This window comes from Maylandia zebra, linkage group LG4, assembly GCF_041146795.1.
Source record: "Maylandia zebra isolate NMK-2024a linkage group LG4, Mzebra_GT3a, whole genome shotgun sequence".
In the NCBI taxonomy this organism is placed as follows: Eukaryota; Metazoa; Chordata; class Actinopteri; order Cichliformes; family Cichlidae; genus Maylandia; species Maylandia zebra.
In genome coordinates this window covers 36,961,531-36,986,489 of record NC_135170.1, presented here as the reverse complement: position 1 = coordinate 36,986,489, position 24,959 = coordinate 36,961,531, and the positions used below count along the sequence as shown (strand labels likewise).

At 45.2% G+C, this 24,959-nt stretch overlaps 1 protein-coding gene across 1 annotated transcript; it reads left to right on the top strand.

Annotated features, from left to right (window-relative positions):
* Positions 1-678: 678 nt before the first annotated feature.
* Positions 679-24,959, top strand: LOC101465384 (integrin alpha-3). Its single transcript, XM_076883528.1, has 29 exons — positions 679-1,511; positions 3,124-3,293; positions 5,203-5,330; positions 5,950-6,035; positions 6,110-6,246; positions 6,321-6,427; positions 6,528-6,620; positions 7,368-7,427; positions 7,513-7,666; positions 7,831-8,024; positions 8,102-8,190; positions 8,369-8,502; positions 8,648-8,725; positions 8,821-8,888; positions 11,754-11,890; positions 12,628-12,771; positions 12,847-12,944; positions 14,815-14,983; positions 15,894-15,980; positions 16,095-16,174; positions 16,249-16,326; positions 17,369-17,471; positions 17,542-17,718; positions 17,862-17,984; positions 18,204-18,314; positions 22,611-22,709; positions 22,815-22,940; positions 23,393-23,547; positions 24,222-24,959. Exons 1-28 carry the CDS (start codon positions 1,488-1,490, stop codon positions 23,501-23,503), a joined length of 3,165 nt encoding a protein of 1,054 aa, XP_076739643.1. The 5' UTR covers positions 679-1,487; the 3' UTR covers positions 23,504-23,547; positions 24,222-24,959.

Genomic DNA, 24,959 nt, shown 5'->3' with positions numbered 1-24,959 from the left:
TTTTTATAAAATCCCAGGCCAGGAAAATCACCTTCATGTTTTTCTGTGTTTTATCTTCAGCTACTTTGACACAAAGGCATCTGCTGTGATGCTCACACCTTGGATAAAGTCTTGAGAGTGTCAGCTTCCTTTTTATAGATACAAAAATATGTAAATGTCCTGATCTGAATTATATCTCTGACTGTCAAAATTTCCCAGATTTAAATCGAATCGAATTAAATCGAATCGTGGCTCGAATCGATTCGGGACCTTGTGAATCGGAATTGAATCGATTCTAGAAATCAGTGACGATACCCAGCCCTAATTCCCATTCATTTCCTATGGCAGGTACTTTTGACCAGGAACATCACAAATGTAAAGGTTGATTTAAACAATCAAAATTCAATGAAAGAGCTGACCATCACTGTTATATGTTCAAGTGCATAGTGTGGAGGATGTCATAAGGCCTCGAGGCAGATGTAAAAAACAATATTTATGAGTGTTTTAAGTTGTAAATCAGTCAGATTTGACCCAAACACGACAGGAAGCCTAGAAGACCTTCAGAGGGTATATTACATAGTCTTAGTGATCGACCTCGGAGGGTCCAGGTTTCAAACTCTGCAATGATCCTCTCTTTTGAGTCAGATGTTCTCACAGTCACCACAGTCTCGGAGGATGGGGATCATGATTTCTTCCCCCTGACCTGATGTTCTGGCTCCCCCTTGCCATAGAATTTGTTTTGTATCTAACCCACACCCACATATCCACTGGTCTCACCTGGACCCACAACACCATCGCCCTGTTAAAGAAGGCCCAGCAGTGGCTGCACTTCCTCCATGTCCTGAAGAAGAAGAAGAACCTGGACCAGAGGTTCTTCTTCAAGTTGTGGTGCTCTCAGTGGAGCACTGCTCCTCAGCAGAGAGCATGCTCTCCTACTGCATGGGTCTCTGGTATGCAGTGTGTGTGTGTGTGTGTGTGTGTGTGTGTGTGTGTGTGTGTGTGTGTGTGTGTGTGTGTGTGTGTGTGTGTGGCGAGAATCAAGGTGCCCTCAAATGTCCAAACAACCTGAATCATTTTGTGACTTTGTGTGGGTGGGTGCTCAAATGTCTATTCATGTGAGTTCTGGGCTTTGTGAGGACATTTGGTTTTGTTTCATGGACTTGAGCGGTCCAGGTTTTGAATGTCTTGGACCTTCAAAACCAATTTCAGGGTTCTGTTCTGGTTCTAGATCAGGCGTTCTACAAGCAACATGAGAACATGGGTCTTCACAAAGATAGAAAGACAAATATAGTGTGTGTGTGTGTGTGCGAGAGAGAGTGTGGGGGTGGGGTTAACCGAGAGAGAGACATGATTTCATTTCAGGGCGAGTGAGCACGGCTGAAGAATGAGAATGAGGGCGTGAGTGAGGGAGGCATCTGAGCGTGTGCAGATCAGTCGGTGAGCAGACGGAGGAGAAGTCAGACGGAGCAGTGCGGGAATCAAACTGACAACCTGCAAGGGACAAACCAATGAGCCAACAGGAAGAGCAACAGGTCTGCATTTCTTCCTCTACCCTTATTTCTTTACATTTGATCTGACAGGGACAGACTTCAGACCAGATTTCTATTATTCAGCAGCAAATTTAATATCTCAGTAAATTCATTCCAGGGTTAGACGGGTGTCCTCACGCTGTAATGAAGTGCCACAGAGTCAAAATACTCCACATCTAAAGCTAATGTACTGTAAGTCTGCTGGGTAAAGATTCTGTGAGAGGCTGTAGCTCAGGTGGCAGAGCAGGTCAGCCACTAATCAGAAGGTCGGTGGTTCGATCCCAGGCTGCCTCCGGGCTGCATGTCAAATATCCTTGGGCAAGATACTAACCCCATGTTTGCCTACTGGTGGTGGTCAGAGGGCCCGGTGGCGCCTGTGTCCGGCAGCCTCGCCTCTGTCAGTGCGCCCCAGGGTAGCTGTGGCTACAACGTAGCTTGCCATCGCCAGTGTGTGAATGTGTGTGTGAATGGGTGAATGACTGAATGTAGTGTAAAGCGCTTTGGGGTCCTATGGACTAGAAAAGCGCTATACAAATGCAGGCCATTTACCATTTACCATAAAGTGTCTGTGTGGGATAGAAGAGAGCATAAAAACACTTCATATTTAATGCGCTGTTACATGTAATTAATGTTTCATTAGTGCCAGAACGAACAGCCTGAAGTGAAAGCAAAAATACAGTCAGTACAGGTATACTGTTTGCAGCTCACAGAAAGACAGTTTCTCAGTATTTACTGAAAGACATAAACCCAACAGAAAACACAGAGAGAAGAGTAAAGAGCTGCAAGGAAATACAGTAGAAAAGGATAAGGAACACAACGATAGCACGGAGGAGAAAAGCTCATAGCTGCTGAGGTGTTACTGAAGTTTTGGGTGAAGTGACTTTCGTAGATTCTCTGTGGCGTTCAGGGTGACCAGAAAACTGTTTCCTTTAGCTTTGCTGCTGCGGACACCTGCTAAACTCTGCTGGAAAAAGAAATCAGCATCTCCATTAAGCTTGTGAGCAGGTAGAATGATGAAGTGCTCCTCATTTTCCATACCAACTTCAAATCAACCGTGGCAGAGCGACCACCACCAATCCCAGCAGATCATCACAAAGTAGGAAGCTCACACAGCTTGGATGAGCTGCACTCTTTCTTAACATAACCCAGAGAAAGCTGAGCAGCATCAATCCTGCTTCCAGAGATTCAAACTTCAAATAAAAGATTACAATAATCTTTGACTTTTGATTTTCATGCTACCTTTGTGAATTACATTTCCAAATACAACCCCAATCCAGTTTTTTCGAGATTATACCAAAACGTCCTGAAACGCAGCAGATTAAGTTCACGGTGGAGTGTGACTGTGAGGGTATAAAGAGGCTCATCAATAACAGTGTCGTCTGCATGAAAGAGATAGATGGCTATCCAGACCACAGTCAGCATTTTAACACTCTGAGAGATTCACTCAGGACTCATTTGATGACACGACAAAGGTACGGCTCAGCAGCTTTCACATTTCATACGTCTTCCACTGAGCATCAGTTACCATGACGATACAGCCAGGTAGAATAAAACCTGTGTGACATTAAAGATAACTTACTGACAATCGCACTTCTGACTTTTTTCTGCTGTTCAGGTGTGTGTCTCCATGGCAACAGGTGTGTGCATGTTGCTGGTTGTGGGTATCAGCGTGTGTGCAGCGTTTAACCTCGACACATCATTTCCACTGCTGAAGATGGGCGAACGAGGAAGTCTGTTTGGATTTTCTGTTGCTCTGCACCAAGACCTGAAGACAGAGAGCTACCTGTGAGTACACACCTGTGTGTGTGCGTGCGTGCGTGCGTGCGTGCGTGCGTGCGTGCGTGCGTGCGTGCGTGCTAGCTGTACATCTGCTTTTAGGTGTGTCCGGGTAAATGATCTGACTTCAGACTGAACCTTAGGTCAGCAGATCTCTACTGTCCTCAAAGTGACCATTAACACCAGTGTTGTGACAGAGCGGGCTTGTGTGGGTCCTTTTCTATAGATGAAGAACTGCTGGATTATTTTGATGAAGCAGAGTTCAAAGCAACATTGTTTCCACTTTTCATCAGTTAGAACCAAATCTATCACAGCTAATCAAAGCAGCAGTAAAACAGGAAGTGAGGTCATATCTCAGAAACACTTTCATGTGTGAATAATAAACGTGGCATTTGGAGTTGTGAGGACGTCTAAAATAGTGGATCATTTTGTGGTCGTCGTGGGCAACATTTCTGTCCGCTCTCTGGCTTCACAGAGTGGTCTGTCTGGCTTCAGGTGACTGTTCTCCACCGAATTCTGGCCGACTTCTCCGCTTCCTTCACTGGACCCTATCAAACACACACCGTACTCTGTGTGTGTGCGTCAGACACACACAGAGTCAGGTGAATGCCCCACAGCGTTAATAATATGTCTGAATTCTTCTGAAGTCTGCGCAAACAGCAGATAAAGGACAAGGCGGTATTAAGAAAGGTGGAGCTTCAGGAGGTTTTCGGGGGCTCCGTAATGTCGGGGAGCAGAGGAGTGACAGCGCCCACCTCTGTCAGCGCGGCGTTTATCGTCAGAGTGAGTCCGAGCAGATGCCGGCAGGTCACATGGTGCAGCCTCACACTGCACACACACATTTTTAGGTTAGACTTTCAAAATAAAAGCAGCTCAAGTCTCTGCGCGCAGCTACTGTCTGCAGAGTATCGTGTGAGAGTAAACTGAGGTTAGATGGGGGGTCTAACAGGAAGTGCAGGTCACACTAAAGCTGCACATTTCCTGTCTCTATGTGAGAGGCGGTCACACAGAGGCCACCCAGCTGTCTGTCTCTAGTCACCGTGACAACTGTCTCTTTATACTCTGTAATTGGATTAGCTGTTAGTCACACACACACACACACACACACACACACACACACACACACACACACTCTCACTCTAATGTAGCTTCCTTGGAGTGTTCAGGGGTTAGGAGGTCAATGTCTTTGATTGGAAGTTCCCCCCCTCCCCCCAGGTGTGTTCCTCTGTGATTGTCACACTCATGATCAATAATTCAAAATCACAACAACTATCACCTCAAGGCGCTTTATATTGTAAGGTAGAACCTACAATAATAGATACAGAGAAAAACTCAACAATCATATGACCCCCTATGTGACAGTGGGAAGGAAAAACTCTTTTAAAACTCTTTTAAAACTCCCTTTTAACAGGAAGAAACTTGCAGCAGAACCAGGCTCAGGGAGGGGCGGGGCCATCTGCCATGGTCTTATGGGTTCTTGAGGACACTATGCATAGTCAGGTGATTCTGGGAGACACGTTAAGCAGGTAGTGATGCCTAAGGACAGGCAGAGTTCAAATGTGTGTTTGATAGGGTTTGAGCTGTGAAGCAGTTGGGACCCCACAGCAGCAGTTAAACAGGTACAGATGCACAGTCAGGTCAGGCTGCTGTGAACGAGCTCTCAGCTGGGAGGACACGTTTGTTCCAGTAAAACTTTACTGTGAGACTAAATGTAGACGGCACTGACACAAACAGAGTCCCCCGAACTGTCTCTGGAAGGCTGGGCCGGTTTGCTCATCTTCAGATAATTCACGTCACGTGACTGAAGCTCCTTAGAAGGAGGCGACCCGTGTCCTCTGTGTGTGTCCTTCAGACGTTTCCTCATTTATTCCACCCAGAATCTCAAACGTTAACTGTGCCGTCTGTGTCATCCCGACAGGCTATTAGTCGGAGCCCCCAGAGAGAAGGCGGAGCCAAATGTTCCAGCCAATCACACAGGAGGAGTGTACACCTGTCCAATCAGTGCCAACCAGTCAGACTGCAGGAGGATGAAGCTCATAGATCCAAGTGAGTCACACGTGTCCTTAGCCTTATTGGCTGGTTTGTTTACTTTCTCTTGTATCGGTCAATCACAGATCAGGTACTCAGCCTGACAGTCAGCGACCCGTTTCCTGAGCTTGTTTGGCTGCACTAATGGGTGATGCTATCAGTGTCCTGGTGCATTATGGGAACTCCATCCCTCAGTGAGCAGTGAAAGCTGCTGTGTGTGTTATCGGCTGCTCAAACACAACAACAGCAACACACCCACCCACATGTACACACACACACACACACACACACACACACACACACACACACACACACACACACACACACACAGTGTTTATATGGAGAGAAACTGTCATGAATCAGCGACTCACTGATCTGAGCTGACTCTCCCGGCTGAGGTTAGCCAGCGGGTATGTGACACCTGTGTGACAGGTCCAGGTGAGCTGTGCTGTCATAGTGCTGCAGCTCAGGTGTGCAGGATAGCACCTGCTCTGTCAGCTGCTGGACAACATATTTGCAGCACAGGTCGTATGGGGTTAGAGTCAGTGGAATAAATCACACAAAAGTTTACTTTTTTACCTTTACCCCGTCAGTGGGCGGAGCCTACAGTCTGTGACTCACCTGTGATGTGTTTCAGCCAAGATCCATGCTGATGAACTGGTCGAGGACATGTGGTTGGGCGTCTCAGTAGCCAGTCAGGGCCGGCCTGGGGGGCGTGTCCTGGTGAGTTTGTGCTCTGATTGGCTGATTATTTTCCTATTGGTGAGAAGTTAAAGAACGGCGTGTTTGCTCTGCAGGCATGCGGTCACCGCTTCACAAAACTCTATGGAGCGTTCAATTTAAGGCAAATGATTGGCCGCTGTTATCTCCGTGGAAACGACCTGCGGTACGACGAGAACGACTCTAATTGGCAGGACCCCGAACAGTCCTGCAGGTATGTCACATGACTGCACACTACAGGTGATGAGTGATGCTCCGCCTCCTCACCTGCTGCCTGTCTGTATTCAGTCATCTGGGTGATTTCACTGGTGAGGTCATGTGCGGGATGGGGATGTCAGCGGCCATCACTCAAAGCGAAGTCATTGTTGGCTCGCCTGGAAGCTTCGAATGGCAAGGTGATTCTATTCTATTCTATTCTGATGTTTTTCTTCCTTTTCAGAGCGAGCATCTCAGCTCTGTGAGCATCTAATGCAGTTCATGGTGTGTGTGTTGTAGGAAACGTCCAAGTCTCCTGGATGAACCCTGACGATGAGTTTGACACCAAGAAGAGCTCCTTCTCCAACCAGAAGCACAGGAACATCTACATCGGTGCGCCGTCTCTTTAAATAGCTCATTCAGATCTGAGCTCGGTCACACGTGTCTTCCTCAGGGCAGGACAGTATTTAAATCAGCTACATGAATGTGCCTAAATAAGGTTTGCAATGAGCACATGCGGTTTGAGACAATGATTTAATGAGGGTGGAGCAGAGGGACGGTGTCCTGTAGAAACGCTAATGTTCCTCAACACAGAGCAGAAGCTCTCGTCAGGCTTAGCTTATTGTGAGCAGTGTTTCAGGTTTTTAGTCACACGCTGACGCAGAAAAGAGTCCATAGTGAAAACTCTCTGTTTGTGTGTCTTCATTCAGAAACGCACGCGTCAAACCGGCTTTCATATCGTTCAAAAAGTGTAATTCTGGTTTCTGCAGGAAGTGTTTGCCGCCACAGGTGGCTGTGAGTCCGGCTCTTTCCTTTGACTTAAATAAATACCTGCAGCCTCACAAGCTAAGTGCAGAGTTACGTATGTGGATGAGCAGCCGATACTTTGACGTGCGGATCAGTCAGGATCTGAATCGTGCTTTGTGTTATTGTTTTACGTGGCAGACTTATTTTAATGAAGCAGGTCTCCTCTGGATCAGTCCTCCATCGGTCTCGCATGTATCTATCTGTCTGTGTGTCACAGAATTCAGCTGCTTTTATTTTGAAGTTTCAATGAATGTTCAGACATGTATGCTTTTAATGGGAACCTTTCCTACATTTAAAGAATTGAAGCTGAATGTAAAACGTGTATTTGTGCAGGATATTCTGTCGCTCAGGCTCCTCGCCTTCTCTCTGAGGATGATGAAACCATCGTAACAGGTGAAGACTTTTCAGCTAATCAGGAAGCAGCTGGTTGACCTGTAGATTTACTGATAGATGTGTTGATTGGTGTGTTGTTGAATAGGAGCTCCTCGGGACCGTATGGAAGACGCTCATGGCTCGGTGCTGCTGGCCGTCAAGCGCTCTGATAAACTGATGATTCGCCAGAAGCTGCGCGGTCAACAGATGGGCTCGTATTTTGGGAACGCCTTGGCAGTTACTGACCTCAATAATGACGGGTGAGGAATGGTTTATGGGTCACATGACCCGCACTGAGGCAACACGGTCAGTACCTTTAGTAAAATCTGATGACAACGACTCAGTGGGAACCACAGAGCACCATAATCTAAACCTGAGGAACATGTTTCAGGAACACTCACTGAGCTGCTTTTTTGTCCCACAGGTGGAACGACCTGCTGGTGGGCGCTCCTTTTTATTTCCACCGTCAGACGGAGGTGGGCGGGGCAGTTTATGTCTACGTGAACGTAGGAGGGAGGTTCAATTCTGAGCCCAGCGTAGTGCTGAAGGGGCCGGCAGGGTCGGCATTCGGCATGGCTGTGGCCGCTGCAGGAGACCTCAACCAGGATGGCTTCCAGGGTGAGGGCTCAACGTGATGCTGGTGTTTTCGTGATCATTAATCAGTAGTCATGGTGACGGGTCTTTGGTTGTTCCAGACTTTGCCATCGGAGCTCCTTTTCATGAAGCAGGAAGTGTGATGATCTGGACAGGAAGCAGTGAGGGCATCTCTACAGAGCCGAGCCAGGTCTCACAAAAACACGGTCCTTTCTATGTTTGACCCACATTCCCAGGACACAACTTTCAAACCAACTCTGAACCATCAGAGTGCAGACATGTCCTCACGGGCCAGACAAGTTTTGCCAGTGAAGGTTTTTAAATTGGTGTGCAGACACACCTGTGACCCCGCCTCCTCCTCTGTACAGGTGATCCGAGGCAGCACGGTCTCCCCTGTTTTCGGGACTTTTGGCTACTCCCTTTCTGCAGGCGGGGATGTTGATGGGAACTATTACCCGGACCTGCTGGTTGGTTCTCTCGATGATACCGTTGTTCTGTTCAGGTACCAACTTCTGCGCTAAATAGTGCTCATCTAAAGTACATTTTGAAGTCCTCAAAGTACTGATCATTAGCACTTACTGCTAATTAAGAGCTCAAGAATAACTAAATTTATGCATTTATTAATGGACTGATGTGTTGATCCTCAGGAGTCGACCGGTCATCCATTTAAATAAAACACTCAAAGTTTCTCCGACCATCGTGGACCCAAACAGCTGTGACTTCTGGTGAGATTCAAAGCTACCATCAGCTAACATGCTCACAGACCCTCAGTACGGAGGTGTTTTCACACGATAACATGCTAACAGCTCGACTCTCTCAGTATACAGGTGGAAGTGTGTTTCTTCTACATGTTCAACAGGGGAGAGAAGAGCGACAGAGACAACATCAGTGAGTCAAAGACAAAAAAATGCACCCATATTAAATCTGATCATGCTAACTTCTGCGAAGGTTGGAAGGCTGGGCTGGAAGGTTTGGCTCTGTGGAGGAGAGCATACGAGTGGCCAAAACAGGACTGCAGGGAGATGTCCGTGAAGGATAGCTGAGCCAAATTAAACCAGGAAGTATTGTTCAGACGCGGTAGTACACCTGTAACATGCTATGTCTACCTGGAAGGTTCAGAATCAGTCCCGTTTCATTAGTTTTTGATGGCGTTTGATGCAAGAGTATTTACATATTTTTCCTGTTTGCTTTCCTTCTCCAATGCCCATAGCTGCGGGCTTCCTTCAGTTTTAGCTTAAGGATGCATTAACCCAACCTTCTGGCTGTAGTTGCTCATTATATCCTACCAGGTGCCCGTGTGCCAGTAAAATCAGGCATAAACTGTTATCTATCAAAGTAAATCATGACCATTCCCAGTTTTCCCAGAGTTTGGCTGTTGAAAGATGAAGTCATGTGACTCATCCAAAGTTCACGTCCCTATGGCCTGCTGCAAGAGGAGGTGCTGCCTTCAAAGCTGAGCTCACAGCTGGATTAACCTCCAACAGGTGGACTCTCACTGTCCATCTCGCATCACTCTCAGCACCAGCAGACAGAAACTACGCAGCAGGATTTTATCAGGCAGTTGAGCGAGATGGTGGAGTGTCAGCCCACCAACGTGTAACCATGGAAACAGCCCGTAGTGGTTTCTGACCTGTAGACACACACCTGGGTCAGGTGACCTGAGGTAACACCTCAGGAGAGTCTAAGCGAGCACAGCAATCGACCACACTGCCACTAACAAGAGGTTACAGGCTGGACTTGCTAATGACATCAACTTCCTGTGCGTGCGTGCGTGCGTGCGTGCGTGCGTGCGTGCGTGCGTGCGGGCGTGCGTGATTGACAGGACACAGCTGTCAATTAGATCCAGTTTTTAATCAACACACACACAGACTCTGAGCGTGTGTCCTTATTGTGTCTCGTTAACTTGACCAATCAGAGCTGAGGCCACACTGTTGCTATAACACGCCTGTACACACACGCACAGATGACATCATGCCGTGTCCTTGTGTGTCCTCTTGTCCCCTGAGTGATTCTCTGAATGATAAATCACATTAGAGAAACTGATATTATTACATCTGAGACTCTCGCTCTCTCAGTGTGTGTCTGTGTTTGCTGGTTGTGTTAATTTGACCAATCAGAGACAAGGTCACCCTCACTGTGTCTCTGGACCCGAGCGTCTTCTGTCTCACAGAGAAGCTGATAACTGTTAACATGTCAACTACACACAGAAAGAGAAGACCAGAGTCCATTCAAGTATTGGCTAATTTAGCATTGGTGTGCAAATATAAATATATTGATAAACTATTGATAAACCCCAGCATAAAAAGAGTACTTCCTCTGTCATCGCAGGTCACACCAACCAAAACTGAAAATAATTTCAAATTAATAAAAAGATTTTTTCCCTGCAAGTTGATCTCCTCTAAAGTCGTCATGTTCCATTACAGAAGCATCGTGAGGCTTCAGCCAACTATCAGTAATACATCCGATACCTTTTCTGCTATAATTAAACCCCAACTCAAACCCCAAACTGTAGTATTGGCAGAAAAATCAGTGTGATGGCAGTAATCCAGAGTATCTGTCAATCCCGAGTGAGAAGCATCCACCTTTATTTACTCTGGAGGAGGCAGTAGAAGTTTGTGAATGGAGTCTGATACGAGTTAGTGAGTCAGAGACGCTCACTTCTGACTGGTGATGGGCACATGTGTAAAACCCCAACATTAGTCAGAAGGGAGTTGTTCCTCCCAGCCACTCTGCTAAAATAATAATGATAATACATCAACTATACGTTTATGAGAATGCATCAGTTTCTGTGTAATAACACTATTTTTGTCTGTATGTATGTTTATGAATACAGTATTCTTTTATTCTATTAAATAACTTAAAAATGACTGACTGAAGCTTTAAATATCCATCTTCTACAGTATGTCAGCTAACACTGCTGGAGTTATTTTCATTTACATTAAATGAAACTGATATGTCCCACCAAAGGTGATGTTGTAAAAGTAACTTCGGATGTGCTACCTGGGCAGTGTATTCATTTAAATTTCGTTCAGCGCATGTTTTTTAATCTAAGCTACTGAGTGTGGCTGTCGACTCCCATGATCTGATGCTGCCTCACAATGTCGTCAAGCCTTTGTTTGAACATGTTTGTTCTTAATCTTTTCACAGAGAAACTAAAGTATCAGAAATAAAATGTTGTGTATTGAAATCCAGTCTAAAATGTAGATTATCTTTATCTATGAATTTTAATGTGGAGTTCCTCAAGGATCAATTCGTGGTCCTACTCAATTTCATAAAAATCTTGCCGGAGTTTTAATAAAACAGTCTTGTATTTTAGATGTCTGTGAAGGTTCTCAGTCAACCAGGTCATCGTAGTCACCCTGTCATGTGATTTCCTGAGGTCAGATGACCCAGGATGTGAGTGGGCGTTAAGGTGTCTGGGGAGGGAACTCAAAACTGGATTGAAAGAGGATGCCAATGTTCACATTTTGGACAGAGAGGACAGATGGTTTGAAAGAGGAGTGAAAGAAGCATTTATGTCCACTGTGAGCGACCATCTTTGAACAGAGGCGGGGGTTTACGACACCAACTGTCTGCCATCTATAATCCAGTTTTGAGTTCCCTTCCCAGACGCCTTAAAGCCCACCCAGATCCTGGACTCTATTGGTGTCTGTCACATGTCAGGGTTAAGGAACAACAAATAAATCACATCACAACCTGTGATTATCTTACGCCTGTGTGTTTTATATTTGAACCCTTATCTTTGTGTCACAGCCATCCTCTTCACGCTGAAAGCTGACATCACTAGTGTCAAGCCCCGCCTCAATTTTCATGACAACGGGCAGAGCGTGTACTCTGATTACCTGTCGATGCCGCTGGAGGAGTGCAGGACGCTGAGAGTGGGACTGCAGGTGAGACAAACACAGGCATAGCACCCCCTACAGGCTGCTGAAATCTGACAAGCACGTCCACTGAAACAAAACATTTAGTGTCGATGTGAGCGGCGAGTGTCGGAGCTGTGTCACGGTTTATTTAAGACTAGCTCACTCTGAGAATCGTCCCAAACCAGCACACCACATAACGAGAGCAAAGACCAAACGTGGTCCTCCAGTTCTGCATGAAAAAACTTAAATTATATTTTTTCCTTTAATTAGAGTCAGATGAAGGAAGTTCTGCTGTGTGAGATATAACGAACTGATTCTGATGATCAAAGTCATGATGACTTTCTGCCGCCATGTTATTCATGCGGCTGCTGACAGACTCCACATCCTGCTTCTCAGCCACAGCTCAACAGGAAAACCACAGCGAGCATCTGAGGTGGTGTGTAGGCAGGTCGAAGCAAAAGTCACGTTCGTTCATGTCTTCGGTTTGTGTTTCTGATCGCGTTCGCTCGGCTCTCGTCCTGTTTTCACTCTGTGATTCTGTTTCAGTCTGTCAGCGAGCCTGCTGTTTCTCATGCTTTCAGTCCACTGACTCGTGTTTACTTCACATTCCTGCTGATCACCACCTGCTTTCAGCCTGATTTCCTCAGCTCCAAGTGGCCAGTTCACATCAGTCTGGCTGGACAGATCCTGCAAAGAAGCTCCTGCAGTCCACGTCATGTTGGCACTGAGCTGATGTTCAGTTTCTGTGTTCTTATGTTCTGAAGAGTGTAATCAGAGACAAAGTGGAGCCTCTGGTGTTCTCCTTGAATGCCTCCTTGTACGAGAAGTTTCCCAAGAAAAAGAAGAACGTGCAGGACCTGAAACGCCTCCCGGTGCTGAGTGAGACCCCCCAACCCATCAGAACCCAGGTCAGAACCCATCAGAACCTTTTTATAGAAAAGCCAAACTCTGCTGGTCTGACCGATGCTGTCCTTGTCCCTCAGATCCACATCCAGAAGGACTGTGGTTCTGATAACCGCTGCCACAGCAACCTGCAGATGACAGCTCGGTTCACCGATGAGAGCCAGAAAGCTTTCCCCGAGTGAGTGAACAGAACACACACTGCTCAGCCCAGAGTCCAAAAAAGATGATTGGACAGAAACACTCAGCAGGAAGCATGAGGTCATGTGATAAGAAGCCAATTTAAAGGCATGATGAAGCAGATAAGAAGCTCTGTACTTCACTGGAGTTAAAATCTTTGTTATTATTTATCATTATTTATTATCTCATTTATATTTGTATACCCAGAAATCCACTACACTTGAAAAAGAAAATGAAGCAACTACACGTCTGAGACTAATCATTGTTACAGCTGTACACTCCATGATTCAGCAGCTTCAGACCCTCCTTTAGCAGCAATAAGTTGTTGTGATTGATTTGACCAAACAGCATGTTATTAATTTGCATGAATTTGTTGTCGTTGATGGTGGAGCCAATGAGAATCCATAAGGAATAGAATTGATAAGTGATATCAATAGTGAAATCGAAATCGCTAAATTCTTATCAGTTCCCATACCTGGGCGCACCATGTGAACATCAGTTTCTATCATCGAGTGTTGTCTTGTGACTACACTCGATGCTCCAGTGGATACATCTCTGTGGAGCGAATCACTGGAAGCCCCGCTGTTTCCTCCTCCTCAGAGTCAGCATTAAACAGCCTCACTCACCCCGGGTCACCACTGACGATGTCAGTAATGGTCATCAGTGCATCCCAACACAAACCCAGGCAGTATTCTTTTATTTTATTAAATAACTTAAAAAATCACTGACTGAAGCTTTAAATATCCATCTTCTACAGTATATCAGCTAACGCTAATGCTGAGTTATTTTCATTTGAATGATATGAAATTGATTTAGGAATGTCCCCATGCTCTGTTTCAACCAATGCTCCGGGCAAACCAGGGTTTGGTGGACCAGAGTCTGTGTGCAGCCTGAGTCCATCGCACACCGACCTGTACCCCTTGGCACCTTACCGGCACACTGAATGTCTCTACCAGACTGGGTGAGGGTGTTGGAGCACTTTTTCCTCCTCCATCAGTGGGTACTCCTGGTGCATGTGTACCGGTCATCTGCACCACCAGCATTGCTGTCCCAATCTTTGTGGGACTCCCAGTAAGCAAGGTGTAGCGTCCACTGTCGCCAAGACCTGTGGTGACAGATAGAGGTTAGTTGGAGATTGTTGTTGCTGTCCTTAAGCGGACAGTCGAAACGGGGAAGTGCCACGGGGCCTTCTTCTTGGGGCTGCTGCTAGCTGGTTCTCAGCCAGTGTCACAGCGCTGCCACGGGTTTCTAACACTTCAGTCTGGCACTACCACCATCTCTGCCAGTGCCCCCTCTCCTGGATGGGTCAGGGGACTGACCTTGTCCTGCTGGGCAGTTGAGGGCCACTGTAACATGTGTTAGTGTTTCACAGTGTTTTAATTACAAGGTGCCTTTCAGGCGGATGTGCCGACTAGCTCAGAATGTTCCTTTTACCACATTTGATCCCGGTGCAGCTGTCTGCTCTCAGCTCCTTCCTTCTCCATGTCCTGGCGTGCTACTGAAATAGGGCAGAGCTGGCCAACCTTGTCTGGCACCTCCCCCTGAACCCACAGACCACATCCCACTGCAACCACTTACTTGATGATTGACTTTGATATTCCACTTACTTCCCTGAAGGTGTTCTGCCAGAAAGCCTGAAGGCCAGTGTCTCCTACTAACTGTTAGGTACTGAGATATAATGAAAAACAAAATTCAAATATTTCACTTTTAAAGGAAACTGTACAAACATTAAGAATAAACAATAACAGACAAAAGAACAGAAGACTGGCTTAGAGTCTGTGAGTTACAACATGGTTAGAGTCTGTCAGGTGATTATTAACTAAGACAGCTGCTGAGGTTTGGCCGATGTTTGTGTTCTTGTGTGTTTTCAGGCTTGAGGGTACTCAGGTGATGTACTTCAACTCCACCATCAAGAGGCTGTTTCTGGAGGTTAACATCAGCAATACACCATCAACAGGTCAACCAGCAGAGGATGCTCACAACACCATTCTGAGCATCAGCATCCCACCATCACTTATCTACTCTGGAGTAGAGACAAAGGTAGAGCAGAGCTCCGACCATCTAAAGTGGAACACCACGGTGACTTTGTTAGAGCAGCTGTAGGTATTACAGGTACTGTGCTGCAGTGGTTTGTATCATATCTATCTAATAGACTCCAGTTTGTGCATGTAAATGGAGAGTCCTCTTCACACACTGAGGTTAATTATGGAGTTCCACAGGGTTCAGTGCTAGGACCAATTCTGTTTACATTATACATGCTTCCCTTAGGCAGCATCATTAGAAGACATAGCATACATTTACACTGCTATGCAGATGACACCCAGCTCTATCTGTCCATGAAGCCAGATAACACACACCAATGAGTTAAACTGCAGGAATGTCTTAAAGACATAAAGACCTGGATGGCCGCTAACTTTCTGCTTCTTAATTCAGATCAAACTGAGGTTATTGTACTCGGCCCTGAAAATCTTAGAAATATGGTATCTAAGCAGATTCTTACTCTGGATGGCATTACCTTGGCCTCCAGTAACACTGTGAGGAACCTTGGAGTCATGTTTGACCAGGACATGTCCTTCAATGCACATATTAAACAAATATGTAAGACTGCTTTCTTCCATTTGTGCAACATCTCTAAAGTTAGAAATATCCTGTCTCAGAGTGACGCTGAAAAACTAGTTCATGCATTTATTACTTCCAGGCTGGACGACTGTAATTCATTATTATCAGGAAGTCCTAAAAACTCCCTGAAAAGCCTTCAGCTAATCCAAAATGCTGCAGCAAGAGTCCTGACAGGGACTAGAAAGAGAGAGCAGATTTCTCCTGTTTTGGCTTCCTGTTAAATCCAGAATTCAAAATCCTGCTCCTCACATACAAGGTCTTAAATAATCAGGCCCCATCTTATCTTAATGACCTTGTAGTACCATATCACCCCTTTTTCTTTGTGTTTCAGGGTGATGCCTCGGCAGTGGTGGAGTGCTCTGTGGAGGGGACCTCTCTTCAGTGTGAGCTCGGGAACCCTTTCAGAAGCAACAACAAGGTAGGGAATATCACTGCTGACCCAGGGCACTAGCATTGCTGCTGTCTGCTGCTGTCTGTACTGCAGTAACTCTGCTGAGCTCTTTCTGATGTATTGTCTCTTCCTGTGTTTCAGGTTCAGGTTCTGATCAAATTTCAGCCATCTGAGATCAGTTTGGACACACGCGAGATCCAGTCTGTGCTGCAGCTATCCACGTACGGCCTTCACCACACGCCACTCTCTCTGTGTTTGTTGGAGGTTACTGAGTGGCATTTCTGTGTGTCTTCAGGCTCAGTGAACAGCCGGATCTGTCCCCAATCTCCGTCTTCATGGTGGTGGAGTATTTGCTGCAGACATCACTCAGTTTGTAAGTACAGATCAGGTGCACATCAGGTGGCCCGTCTGAGCTTTAAGCTCACAGCCAGGGAGGAGAATCTGAGTTACGACTCTTTGTTGTGAAATGAATCCAGACTGACAAGGACAGTAACCCTGCCCCAATGTGAGCCGACACAGAACAAACCGAAGCACAGTGGAAACGTTGACCTCAGCTCACAGCGTCAAAATTAGTAAAAAAATGATGAACATCAGCACATAGATAACAGACAGTATCAATAAACACATGCCTTACATCCATGTAAATGCTGAATAGACTGGCTCTATACTCAAAGTGCTTTATTTAACTTGCATCATTCATGCAAGCACTTGAGTGTGCTCTAGCTCACATTCACACATATTCATATTCAGATGGAGCATCTTCAGAGCAAGTTGATGATGATGAAGCCTTTGTTTGTCACTAGCAGTTCCCTGCAGTGAAATTGGACTCCTTGTACATACATTACACAATGGGGATGGTACCTTGCTCCGGTGTACCTGAGGGTAGCTGTTCGGTAGATTCAAACTCCCAGCCTTCCGGTCACGGGGCGACCACGCTACCTACTGAGCTATCCCTATGCCTTCACACCGTAACACCGTGAAAAGACATGACAAGCAATAGGGGTGGGTAAATGGGGTAAGAGTGACCCGGTGTAGACGGCAGCATCTCTGCCCTGGTCCAGTTGTGTCTGCGTGTGTGTCCTCTAGCCCGACGCAGGTGGCCTTGTAGGGCAGCGAGTCATTAAGTTGGAGTTAGTATCTTGCCCAAGGCAGTCAGGGATCAAACCACTAACCTTCCAGTTAGTAGGTGACCTATCTTGTGAGCTACAGACACCCTGTACTTATATGGTTAATGGGGGACAAGGAAGTGAGGCAGGTATGAAGAGGATGAAGAGTGCAACACACTGCACTCGGGAGTGCTGGACAGGTGAAAAGAAGGGCCACAGTGGTCCACAGAAACGCTCCAACACGGAGCCACACTTCTGAGTATTTTAAATGGAGAAGGCATGGTAACCTTTCATCTGGTACCTCGACAGAATTTCAACGTCAGGCCCCACCTCCTTCAGTGGTCATGTGATCGGTGAGGTGGCCATGAAGAAGACAGAGGACATCGGCAGCCTGCTGGTCTTGACCTTCCAGGTTAGTCTGAAAACATTTACAGTTCTGCGTGACCCTCACCAGGTCAGGTGTGAACGGTATTCTCCATCAGGTGCATGTCCAGGGAAAGCCGCTGGGCCACCTGGGCACCCTGGAGGTGGAGTTTGATTGGCCAATGGAAGCCACCAATGGGAAGTGGCTGCTGTACCTCACAGAGATCCAAATAAACGGTACTTCAGAGCCTCGCTGCTCTCCACCCGGCAACATCATTAATCCTCTCAACCTCACGGTAACCACAGCAACATCAGCCTCATACACTACTTTCAAAATAAAAGTCGTTCTTCTTTAGAATAAAGGCCAATTAAAACTGAACTGTTTACCGAAGATTTTAAACTTGTCTCTGAAAGTTAGCCTGTCTTCCTGTTGGTTCAGCTGTCAAAAGAGGAGAAGAAGAAGATGAAGAGGAATCTGGATGAAGTAAACGAGGAAGAGGAGCAGACTGACAGAACTCCAACTGTCCTCCATCTTCAGAGAAAGAAGAAGCGCTACAGTCTGGTACAGACACAAGCACAGGGACACACTGTTTCTACAAGCTTATTGACAATCTTGGAGGACAGGACAGTTTTAAATGTGGGGACATTTAGGAGAGAGGACAATTTGAGGAACAATTTTGACATGTTTTAGAAAACTGAGGGCTTCTGAAGAACATGAGGACATTTTTATGAGGACGTCCACAGTTGTGTTTCAAAGTAACCACAGCAAACCGTGTTGCAGGACTGTGTCCGCGGAGCGAGGTGCGTGAAGTTCGTCTGTCCTCTCGTCAGCATGAACAACTCGGCGACTCTGACCATCAAAGCCCGACTGTGGAACTCCACCATGATCGAGGTAAAAGGGCAGCCCCAGTCTTATACCCTCATTTAATGCCCACTGTCATTCTTCTGGTTCACTTCCTGCCAGTTTAAAATGCAAGCATGCAAACATTTACCAGCTAAAGAAGCAAACGGAGACCAGTGTTGGTCAAGTTACTTGAAAAAAGTAATCAGTAACTAATTACTGATTACTTCCCCAAAAAAGCAATCCCATTAGTTTACTGATTACTTATTTTCAAAAGTAATTAATCACTTAGTTACTTTTTAAAAACATGATTTACAACCTGAATAGGTGATAAAGTGATAGATCTTTCAGCCCAATTCTACTTTTTCTGCATAATCCATCATACAAAATGTAATCAAATGTCTCTTTTTAAAACTTGTTTTATTAGTTTTAATCTTTTAACTTTATACATCAAGCAAAGATTTAATTATATGCAACATTCTCTGACTGGAAGAAATTTGTTTAACATTTAAACCTATTTTCTGCACATTCCATCACATCCCCCACATCCCCCCCCCCCCCCCCGAGTCATTCTAACTACCAGAAACCTCGAAGCACAGGCCGAGGGGGAGGTGTGGCAGCAATTTTTTACACCAGCCTATTAATCAACCAAAGACCCAGACAGACTTTTAATTCATTTGAAAGCCTGATGCTTAGCCTCGTCCACCCCAGCTGTGAAACTCAGAAACCAGTCTTACTTGTTATCATCTATCGTCCACCTGGGCCTTACACAGAGTTTCTGTCTGATTTCTCAGACTTTTTATCTGGTTTAGTTCTGAGCTCAGATAAAATAATTATTGTAGGTGATTTTAACATCCATGTAGATGCTGAAAATGACAGCCTCAACATGGCATTTAATCTGTTATTAGACTCAATTGGCTTCTCTCAAAATGTAAAAGAACCCACCCACCACTTTAATCACACTCTAGATCTTGTTTTAACATATGGCATAGAAACTGAACATTTAACAGTGTTTCCTGAAAACCCTCTCCTGTCTGATCATTTCCTGATAACATTTACATTTACAATAATTGATTACACAGCGGTGGAGAGTAGACTTTATCAAAGTAGATGTCTTTCTGAAAGCGCTGTAACTAAGTTTAAGAATATAATCCACCCACTGTTATCATCTTCAATGCCCTGTACCAACATAGAGCAGAGCAGCTATCTAAACGCTACCCCAACAGAGGTCGATCATCTTGTTAATAATTTCACCTCCTCACTACGTACGACTCTGGATACTGTAGCTCCAGTGAAAACTAAGGCCTCAAATCAGAAGTACCTGACTCCGTGGTATAATTCTCAAACACGTAGCCTAAAGCAGATGACTCGTAAGCTGGAGAGGAAATGGCGTGTCACAAATTTAGAGGATCATCATTTAGCCTGGAGAAATAGTTTGCTGCTTTATAAGAAAGCCCTTCGGCAAAGCCAGAACATCTTACTATTCATCACTGATTGAAGAAAATAAGAACAACCCCAGGTTTCTCTTCAGCTCTGTAGCCAGGCTGACAAACAGTCAGAGCTCTGTTGAGCCAACCATCCCTTTAACGTTAACTAGTAATGACTTCATGAACTTCTTCACAAATAAAATTTTAATCATTAGAGAAAAAAATTACCAATAATCATCCCACAGATGTAATATTATCTACAGCTACTCTTAGTACCATTGATGTTAAGTTAGACTCTTTTTCTCCAATTGATCTTTCTGAGTTAACTTTAGAACCCATTCCTACAAAACCACTCAAAGAAGTCCTGCCATTAATTAATGCTTCAGTCTTAAATGGTAAATGGCCTGTATTTATATAGCGCTTTTACTAGTCCCTAAGGACCCCAAAGCGCTTTACATATCCAGTCATCCACCCATTCACACACACATTCACACACTGGTGATGGCAGCTACATTGTAGCCACAGCCACCCTGGGGCGCACTGACAGAGGCGAGGCTGCCGGACACTGGCGCCACCGGGCCCTCTGACCACCACCAGTAGGCAACGGGTGAAGTGTCTTGCCCAAGGACACAACAACCGAGACTGTCCAAGCCAGGGCTCGAACCGGCAACCTTCCGATTAAATATGATCAACCTATCTCTAATGATCGGCTATGTACCACAGGCCTTCAAGCTGGCTGTAGTTAAACCTTTACTCAAAAAGCATCTCTAGACCCAGCAGTCTTAGCTAATTATAGGCCAATCTCCAACCTTCCTTTATATCAAACATCCTTGAAAGAGTAGTTGTCAAACAGCTAACAGATCATCTGCAGAGGTTTATTTGAAGAGTTTCAGTCAGGTTTCAGAGCTCATCACAGCACAGAAACAGCTTTAGTGAAGGTTACAAATGATCTTCTTATGGCCTCTGACGGTGGACTAATCTCTGTGCTTGTCCTGCTAGACCTCAGTGCAGCGTTCGATACTGTCGACCATAATATCCTATTAGAGCGATTAGAACATGCTGTAGGTATTACAGGTACTGCACTGCAGTGGTTTGTATCATATCTATCTAATAGACTCCAGTTTGTGCATGTAAATGGAGAGTCCTCTTCACACACTGAGGTTAATTATGGAGTTCCACAGGGTTCAGTGCTAGGACCAATTCTGTTTACATTATACATGCTTCCCTTAGGCAGCATCATTAGAAGACATAGCATACATTTACACTGCTATGCAGATGACACCCAGCTCTATCTGTCCATGAAGCCAGATAACACACACCAATGAGTTAAACTGCAGGAATGTCTTAAAGACATAAAGACCTGGATGGCCGCTAACTTTCTGCTTCTTAATTCAGATCAAACTGAGGTTATTGTACTCGGCCCTGAAAATCTTAGAAATATGGTATCTAACCAGATTCTTACTCTGGATGGCATTACCTTGGCCTCCAGTAACGCTGTGAGGAACCTTGGAGTCATTTTTGACCAGGACATGTCCTTCAATGCACATATTAAACAAATATGTAAGACTGCTTTCTTCCATTTGTGCAACATCTCTAAAGTTAGAAATATCCTGTCTCAGAGTGACGCTGAAAAACTAGTTCATGCATTTATTACTTCCAGGCTGGACGACTGTAATTCATGATTATCAGGATGTCCAAAAAACTCCCTGAAAAGCCTTCAGCTGATCCAAAATGCTGCAGCAAGAGTCCTGACAGGGACTAGAAAGAGAGAGCAGATTTCTCCTGTTTTGGCTTCCTGTTAAATCCAGAATTGAATTCAAAATCCTGCTCCTCACATACAAGGTCTTAAATAATCAGGCCCCATCTTATCTTAATGACCTTGTAGTACCATATCACCCTATTAGAGCACTTCGCTCTCGCTCTGCAGGCCTACTTGTTGTTCCTAGAGTATTTAAAAGTAGAATGGGAGGCAGAGCCTTCAGTTTTCAGGCCCCTCTTCTGTGGAACCAGCTTCCAGTTTGGATTCAGGAGACAGACACTATCTCTACTTTCAAGATTAGGCTTCAAACTTTCCTTTTTGCTAAAGCATATAGTTAGGGCTGGACCAGGTGACCCTGAATCCTCCCTTAGTTATGCTGCAATAGACGTAGGCTGCCGGGGGATTCCCATGATGCATTGAGTTTTTCCTTTCCAGTCACCTTTCTCACTCACTATGTGTTAACAGACCTCTCTGCATTGAATCATATCTGTTATTAACCTCTGTCTCTCTTCCACAGCATGTCTTTATCCTGTCTTCCTTCTCTCACCCCAACCAATCACAGCAAATGGCCCCGCCCCTCCCTGAGCCTGGTTCTGCCGGAGGTTTCTTCCTGTTAAAAGGGAGTTTTTCCTTCCCACTGTCGCCAAAGTGCTGCTCATAGGGGGTCATATGATTGTTGGGTTTTTCTCTGTATCTATGAAGCGCCTTGAGGCGACTTTTGTTGTGATTTGGCGCTATATAAATAAAATTGAATTGACTTGAATTGTTACTGCCCATCTCTGATGGAGACCAGAAGAATTCAAAACTACAGCTTAAAGAGACTAAACCGTCTGCATCACAACTACAGAGACAAGTGGTTTTTATTCTATTTGTTACATTTTATTTAGATTGATAGTTTCTATTTTTGGTTTCTTTTGCTCTATATTTTTTAAAGTTGATTTTTTTTTTTGTCTGTGTGTTAAAGTGTTGTCGAAATTAACCCTCGTTATCATTTAAATACTGCATGAAAACTCTTAAGACCTCTGAAATGCAAAAAATGTCATCCTGTGAGCTCAGAAAGCATTTCTGTCCCCAAACCTGCAGACACCTGTGCTCAGATATCAGGACTTTTTGTCTTTTTCATCCTCTCATGGCCAGTTATCGCTTCTTGTTGTGTTTCAGGACTACAGCGATGCGAGCAGTGTCTTGGTTCAAGGTCAGGCATCTCTGAAGCTGCAGACCAACAAACCCACCGTGAACATGGAGTCTCACAGCTCGCAGGTAACAGATTGCAGCCAGTGCCCCCTAAGGACCATTGCACCCTCCTTCACAGTTCACTGTATGTGGCTGTAGTTTCCTGCTGAATCTCTGAGGTATTCTCTGCAGATTGAGGTCTACATCTATCCAGATCTGGGGCTACAGGTGGACTCTGGCGCCCCCCTATGGATCATCATGTTGTCTGCCCTGGCAGGTGTCCTGCTGCTGGCTCTCATCTGTCTGCTGCTCTGGAAGGTAACCCGGGTGTTAACATACAGAAATGATGCAGCAGATAAAGTCATAGTCCAGGGAAACTTTTTACAAGTGGATATTATCCCCCGTCTCCACAGTACTCATATATTGTTATAATAACAGCTTACTTTCAGCTGCCTGGTGTTTTGTGTGTAAACTGAAAGATGATTTTGATCAGAGGAAGTCTTTAAATTATTCATTTGGCATAGAAACTGGGAGAAAAAGTCTTAAATGATTCCAGTGAAATCATTGTTCCTGAGCTGGATTTACAAACCATCTCTGAAAACTCAAGAGTGCTTCTGAAAGATAGCTCCAGTTCTGCTGCACTGCCAGACTGGTTCCAGTTTTAGGTTCCAGAGCAGCATCAACTCATCACCACTCATCACCATTCATCATTCATCTGTATCGTGAGCTTTATCTCTGTAAAGTGTTGTGTGTCGCCCCCTGCTGTTCAGTGTGGGTTCTTCAGGAGAGCCAGCACCAGGGAGCTGTACCAGGCAAAGACCCAGAAGGCCCAGATGAAGAGCCAGCCATCTGAGAACGACAGGCTGACCGAGGAGCTCTGAGGCTGGGGCACCGCAGCCAGAGAGCCCGGCTGTAAGGACCAGAGGTGGAAGGGTTACTAACTGATTACTGAGACTATGAAAAGTGCTGAGTCAGATCAAAGTTAAAAAGTTTGTACTTGCTTAAAGTAGTCAGCACTGATACTTTGAGGTTCTTTGAAATTTTGTCTTAAATTTGATCAATTCTAGGTTTTTACTAATAACGGCATCCCCACAAATTCATCTCCCATAATAAAACCTGTTTCATCCATAATCTCAGGGACCATTTGATTTTCAGTAACCTCCTGTTTCCATCTGCTCTACTTTTTCTGATTGATCAGCTCAGCAAAAAATGTGATTGCTTGTGTTTGTTGGCTTTTCTCTGCAGATTTGATGGAGCTTTTATTCTGAAAGGAGTCACAAAAGACACATTAACAGAAAACGGCAGAAAAAAATTAAGCGGGCTCACCCTTTAATGTGTCTGTGGCCACACCTGCTAGATTTTTGCAGCCAATCAAATCAAATTTCACACACACAAATCCCGACAGACTCCTTAAACCAAAAAATATTCAGTTTGCTGTCAATGCAAGGAATTATGGGAAATCACCCCAAAATAGGACCAGTATGAATCTGCCTTTCAGCAGATCACTGGTTATCCCAGCAAACTCACCTGTGTCACCTATTCACTGCCTCCGTGTCTCTGTGGACATACAAGGTCTCTGATCCCTCTTTTTCTCTGCAGTGTGGGTTCTTTCTGCGTCAGGGGGTGTGGCGGGCGGTGGCGCTCCATCAGGGGAGGATTATGGGTAAAGACGACCTACAACAGCAGCACATGGATGCTGACGGATTCCTGATCCAGGACCAAGTCTCCTCATGTCGAAACAGGAAGTCCCCGAAACACTGGGTCACTTCTTGGACTGAGACTCACTGAGAGACTCTCAGCGTCTGAAAAAATAAACCAGACCAGACCAAACTGGACTAGGCCAAAACAAACCAGTTCTAACTGGACCAACACACTGCCAGTGTGAGTCTGCTGTCATGTGAAAACCTCGTAATGTGTTTACGTTCATATTGTAGACGGAGATGTGAGGTTTCCAGCTGACAGCAAGCACAGACGATTGATTATAGATGATTGGTTATTGATCTGTGTGTATATGTGTACATCTCTTAGCCATGGATTGATTGGAAACAGATTGGTGTTTTCCTTTAAAGGGCTGGAATCAAAATGAGGGGACTGCTCCTTTAATATGGCAGCAGTCGTGTCTTTGTGCTGCCTTCAAGGACCCCCATAAAATCTCCTTTGAGAAAGCTGTTAGTAAAACCATCCCGGTTGCCTTTAGGTGCGGTCGGCTCTTCTGTGAAACTGTTTGGTGTCTCGTGTACTTTTACAGGCTGTTTTTGTATATTTGTGATATTTCTGACTGCGCTTGAAAGTCTGTGTAAAATGTGGGTGCGTTAACTGCATATCAGTGTCTTTGTC

Bases quoted from the DNA above. Each gene is read 5' to 3' on its own strand.
- LOC101465384 (XM_076883528.1), top strand. From the start codon at position 1,488: ATGAGCCAACAGGAAGAGCAACAG. The intron at 17,985-18,203 runs GTACAGACACAA...ACCGTGTTGCAG, and splicing joins AGAAGAAGCGCTACAGTCTG to GACTGTGTCCGCGGAGCGAG. The intron at 22,941-23,392 runs GTAACCCGGGTG...CCTGCTGTTCAG, and splicing joins TCTGTCTGCTGCTCTGGAAG to TGTGGGTTCTTCAGGAGAGC.